The 5606-nt window shown below is 56.7% G+C and overlaps 1 protein-coding gene across 3 annotated transcripts in view; it reads right to left on the bottom strand.

Moving 5' to 3' along the window:
- RASGRP2 (RAS guanyl releasing protein 2) overlaps window positions 1–5606 on the bottom strand; it is a 15822-nt gene that overhangs the window by 7740 nt on the left and 2476 nt on the right. For all 3 annotated transcript variants that reach the window (XM_007462049.1, XM_007462051.1, XM_007462050.1), the window contains exons 2-8: window positions 5110–5250; window positions 4361–4463; window positions 3753–3815; window positions 3293–3424; window positions 2373–2523; window positions 2001–2174; window positions 1725–1841 (exon numbers count right to left, since the gene is read on the bottom strand). In XM_007462049.1, the coding sequence (XP_007462111.1) occupies window positions 1725–1841; window positions 2001–2174; window positions 2373–2523; window positions 3293–3424; window positions 3753–3815; window positions 4361–4463; window positions 5110–5182 (813 nt within the window). In that variant the 5' untranslated portion in view covers window positions 5183–5250. The remainder of the gene's footprint in view (window positions 1–1724; window positions 1842–2000; window positions 2175–2372; window positions 2524–3292; window positions 3425–3752; window positions 3816–4360; window positions 4464–5109; window positions 5251–5606) is intronic.

The following is a 5606-nucleotide window of genomic DNA, read 5'->3' as shown; positions in this document are numbered from 1 at the left end:
ACACACACACACACACACACACACACACACACACACACACACACATCACATACACATCACATATCTCAGGCTCAGCTCTCCTTCCCCTGCCCAGCCCTGGAAATGTGGGAGAGGATGTGGAGTCAGGGTCAGGGATGGGTAAAAGGTCAAAAGCCTCCCTCACTATCCCCCAACACTGGCTCCCTTAGCCCCTGGGAATCAGAATTCATAGGTCACGAGTTCAAAGGGACACCCACTACCAAATACCACACCTCTACACCAGGCCTGGGGCACAGATTATCATCAACATTTAACAGAAGAAGGGACTTCCCTGGTGGTCCAGTGGTAAAGAACCCGCCTTCCAATGCAGGGGACACGGGTTCGATCCTTGGTCAGGGAGCTAAGATCCCACATGCCGTGAGGCATCTAAGCCCCCGTGCCGCAACTACTGAGCTCGCGTGCCTCAACAAGAGGGCCTGCGTGCCGCAAACTACAGAGCCCAGCACTCTGGAACCTGTGCGCCACAACTAGAGAGAAGCCCGCACGCCACAATAAAGAGCCCGCGCCACAACAAAAGATCCCGCAAGCTTCAATGAAGACCCCACGTGCAGCAGCTAAGACCCGACACAGCCAAAAACATAAAGAAAATAAATAAATAAATAATTTTTTAAAAAACCATTTCACAGGAGAGGAAACTGAGGATCAGGGAGGCAGAGCAGCACAGGACGATGATTTCGAAGAATATTCTTAGTGGTATCATTCGTAACAGCCCAAACTGGAAAAACCCCAAATGTTCAATAGTAGAGGAGATACACAAACCGGGGTGGACTAAAATATTATACGGCAACGGAAGTGAATGAACAATTGCTCCACATAACAGAATGTAAGAATGAAAGAAGCAAGAAGTAAAATCACATATACAACACAATTCCATTCATAGGAGGTTCAGAAACAGGCAACAAGAAACGCACATGGTTTTGGGATGCATGCATAGGTGGTAAAGCTATCAAGAAAAACAAGGTCAGGAATTCCCTGGTGGTCCAGTGGTTAGGATTCTGAGCTTTCACTGCAGGGAGCACGGGTTTGGGGAACTAAGATCCCACATGCCGTGCGGTATGGCCAAAATAAATGAATAAATAAATAAAAGTTTTTAAAAAGAAAGAAAGAAAGGCAAGGTCATCATCCTTAGGAATGTTATGACATTGTTTGCCTCTGATGAGGACGGAGTTATGCTCTAAGGTGCTGGGAGCTTGGGGGGCTGGCAGTGTTCTATTTCTTGACCTGAGTGGTAGTTACACAGGCGTTTTCTAATTTTTTTTAACTGTACATATGTTTTATAGACTTTTCTATATGTATGTCACCAGTTATGTTTTTTAAAATAAAATAGGGACTTCCCTGGTGGTCCCGTGGTTAAGACTCGGTGCTTCCACTGCAGGGGGCACGGGTTTGATCCCTGGTCAGGGAACTAAGATCCCACATGTGTGCAGCACGATCAAAAAAATAAAATAAAATAAAATAAGCAGGGGAAGAGTAAAGCACGAGCTCTGAAGTTCGGCAGACCTGAGAGACTCCACTCTGCTGCTTTCACTGTGCAACTGGGAAAGGATTTAACCCCCAGACTCAGTTTCCTCATTTATCAAATGAAGAGGGAGTGCCCAGCCCCCAGCACTGCTGGGAGTTCTCAGCGAGGCCAGCCCTGGGAAGGCTGACCAGGCCATTCCCCTGACCCCCCGAGTCTCAAGCACCTTGATGGTCTCTGGGCTCACGTGGCTGTGGGTCTCCTTGAGGCGGGAGATGGAGCTGTGGCTCAGGCCCCCGACCACCGCCATCAGCGTGTTGAAATTCTGCAGCTCCAGGAGTTTCTGGGGAATAAATGGAGAGAGATGAGGCAGTGAGTCACTGAGTGGGCCCAGAACTTGGCCCAGCTTTTCTGGAGAAGACCTGGCAGTGGGTTAGGGGAAAGGAGGGACTCAGCCCTACTGGCAATTTGGGAGGTTGGGGGAAAGGGGAGGGGCAGGCACCTCTGCAACGTGGACGAAGTGTGTGATGACCAGGGCCCGCTGCGGGGCTGTGGGCTTGCTGAGAATCATGAGTTGCACCCACTGCGAGACACTGTTGAAGAGGGAGATGAATCGCTCCAGGACAGGGTTGTCCACGGTGCAGCCGTGAGTCACGAAACTGTGATAGTCCTGGAACTGCAGGCAGAGTGGCCTCAGCACCCTGGGGCCCCTCCCCTCCCCAATGGCCGCTCCTCACCCTCCAGCGGCCCTTTGGTGGTTACATTGAAATCCCAGACCCACCCTGTGACCCCACCTACCCCAAAGACCCTGCCCCTCCTGGCACCCCCTCCCCAGCCCACACCCGCTCCCTGACTGAAGGCCATTGGGCCGCACCAGGATCTTGCAAAAGGAGCAATATTCCAAGTAGGTGAGATGTGCTGCCAGCTCCATGGGGTCCAGGTGGTCAAACAACAGGGACATCTTGCGCTTTTTCTGCTCCACAGGGTTCCTCTGGGTCACCTGCCGATTCCACTTGTAGGTGGGGCTGGGGGAGTGGGGCGGGGCAGTGAGTCCTTTGCTGGGGATGCCCCACCCCTCATGGCCCTACACTCATGCCACTCACGCGCTGACCGCGAGACACTGTGCAGAGCACGAATGTCCCCAGTCCCAGCACCTCCTGCAATCTCCCCCTCATCACGCACTCAACACAGGTTTATGGAAGACCTACTCTGTGCCAGGCACTGTGCTAGGCGCTGGGGGTACAGAGATGAGCAAGACACGGTTCCTGCCCCCGAGGAGCTCACAGTCTACTGAGGGAGACAGACACAGAAACAAACAATCACGAAATAGCGTGGCACAAGTGCAGAGGTCTTTGGGCAGAGGTCTGCACAAAGTGTCATGGAGGAACAGAGGCAGGAACGACAAATTCTGCCCTGAAAGAGTCCACAGACACTCCACACTTGTGCTAAGTTTTGATAACACGGAGGAGGAGGCAAGGGGACATGAGCAAAGCGCCATGGTGGGAAAGGATGCAGGGGCTGCAGAATGGTGAGTGGACCCGTGCAGCTGCAGTATGAGGTGCCTGGTATGGGGTGGTGGGCTGTGAAAGATGAGGCAGGGATGCCAAGCTGGCCTGAGACTATGAAAGGCCTTAATCCCCAGCCAAGGCATTTTGAAGACGATAGGAAGCCATAGAAAGTTTTTAAGCAAGAGCGACATGACCCTCACCCATTCAATTCAACAAACATTTATTAAGTGCAGATGGTGTAGGATGCTGAGTGCCCTGCCCAGCCCTCCGAGCTCCCCCCACGCACACGCTCTCGATGTCGATGAGGCTGCTGTGCCGGCGGTTCCCTTCTTGGTCTAGCAGAGCCTTCAGCTCCTTGATCTGCTCAGCGAGCTCAGGATTCAAATCAAACTCTGCTGGGAATGCTGAGATCCAGTACCTGGTGGAGGTTCAGAGTCACCCAAGGCAGCCCTTCCCCCACCATCCCCTAGGACTGTAGTTCCCCAGAGAGGGGGAAAGAGCCTCGAACTGTGGTTCCCCTTGCCCAGCTCTTTCCTTCCCTACCCGCACTGGGCAGATCAGAAAACAGGGACCGGGCCAGGACCAGGAAGGGGCAAGCCTGCGGCAGCACAACCACCATGGACAGAGCCGGGTTCAAACCCACATGACCAGCTTCCAGAACGAGCTATTTCCACTCTTTCAGACCCGTCTTGAAGCCTGAGATAAGGGAGCAGAGGAGGGGACAGAGCCCCAAGAGGAAGACTCACCTGACCAGATGGCATGTTTTCACCTGAAGTGAACTGGAGTTGTCCTTCCGGGATTGTTGGTAGGTGAAGTGGAGTTAAGGAAAACAAGGATGGAGACTCACTCTAGAAAAGGAGGTGGGGGATGGGACCCGAGCTCTTGGGGGAGGCTGAGGGCAGGGCCTGGTTCTAGGAGAAATTCTAGGGGTGGGGTCTGGGGCGGGCAGGGCCTGAGCTCTGGAAAGGGGCTGAAAGCAGAGGTGAGGTGTGAGCTTTGGGAGGGTGCCTGGATGGAATGGGGGCCAGATTCTGGGAGAGGCTGAGAGCAGGACCTGGGTTCTGGGAGAGAAGCAAGAGGCAGGACCTGCGCTGGGAGTAGGAACAGGTCCTAGGCTGTGGGGAGGAGAGAGCAAGGCCTAGGCTGGGGAGAGACCCGGGGACGGGGCCTTAGTTCTAAGGGGAGGAAAGGGGTGGAGCTTAGGCCCTAGCTGCTGCCTGGGCCAATCCTGAATTCTGTGATGTGGGAGTGGCCCACGCTCTAGGAGTGAAGCCCATCCTCTGCCCCCGCTGGGCAGCGGGGCTCCCTTATGGATGCGGACTGCAGGGCCCTTGGCGAGGCCGGCGAAGGATATATGTACAGCAGTTTTGCCGCCAGCTGAGAGGAAGGGATGTACCAGGGGTGCATCATGAGGAACATGCGCACCAGCTGCGGGTCCCGCACCTTCCCGGAGTCATCTAACTCCGAGGGGTCAAGGAGAAGCGGGTTGACCCTACGTCCCGCAGCTTCGGTCCCTAAACCCTACCCCGCAGCCTGCCGGGTTTCTGGCTCCCAGATGCCTCCGGCTTTCCCAGGGCTCCGAAACCAGGAGGCAGATTATAAAGTAAAGGTAGGGTGGAAGAGGCATAAGGCAGGATCCGAGGAACTAGAGGAGAGGAGCGTCTGAGTCGGGCCTGTAGTCTGGAGGGGAACCAGCTGGGGCGGAAGGAGACGGGTTCCGCGGGGTCAAGAATCCAGAGGTCATTTCCTGAGTGCCTGGGGAAGCGGCACCCCTTCACCAGATAAGCCACCCCCCATCAGCCGGAAACAGCTTCCAGGCCGCAATAGCGAGTTCCTCCGGATCCCCCGGGGAGACAGATAACGGTCCTCGTGGGTCAGAGTCTGGGGACCCCGCCGTCCCTCCCTTCAACGCTGGTATACTAGGGAAGGGAAACCTTTTCTCTTTCTGCACCGTGTGGATCTCTCTACCCCGGGATGAAGAGGAGACTTTCGCCAAAGAGGCTGCAGGATGCGAGTTGGGCAGAGGTCTGCCCTGGGAGGCAGGGGTCAGGGTTCAGGCTCCCGGCTGGTCTCAGGCTGGGCGTGTCCTCCCGTGCCACTCACCGAAGGCTTCAACGCAACCACGGAGCAGCTCCTCCACCGTGCAGCCCTTGTCCAGGTCCAGGGTGCCCGCCATGGCCTCCGGCGCGTGTAGGCTGCGCCAAGCTGCGCTCCGAGAGCCTCCCCGGGGCTCGGACCTGACCCCTGTCCCGGGAGATACAGAGCCGGAGTCTGCGGAGGCGCGAGCCAGGGGAGCGGCCCCGCGGACAGAAATGGGGCGGGGCAGGCACGCCCCCTGCTGGGCAGGGGCGGAGTCGTCCGCCGCGGCCACTCCTGGGGTTAACTGGCCCGGGATGTTGCAACCCACCAGTTGGGAAACGAACTGACCAAGAAGCTTCCGGCCCACCCTTGGAGTCGTGGGAGGGCTGAGGGACTCCCCGGGGATGGGGACGAGCCAGAACTCGGCGGGGGGGGGGGGGGGGGGGGGGGGGGGGGGGGCCCGGGGGGGGGGGGGGAGCCTGCGGCGGCAGAGGCCGGCATGACGTTGCACCAGCCTGAGG

The sequence above is a fragment of the Lipotes vexillifer genome, unplaced genomic scaffold, assembly GCF_000442215.2.
Source record: "Lipotes vexillifer unplaced genomic scaffold, Lipotes_vexillifer_v1.1 scaffold1129, whole genome shotgun sequence".
Classification (NCBI taxonomy): domain Eukaryota; kingdom Metazoa; phylum Chordata; class Mammalia; order Artiodactyla; family Lipotidae; genus Lipotes; species Lipotes vexillifer.
This window is presented reverse-complemented; position numbering and strand designations above follow the sequence as displayed.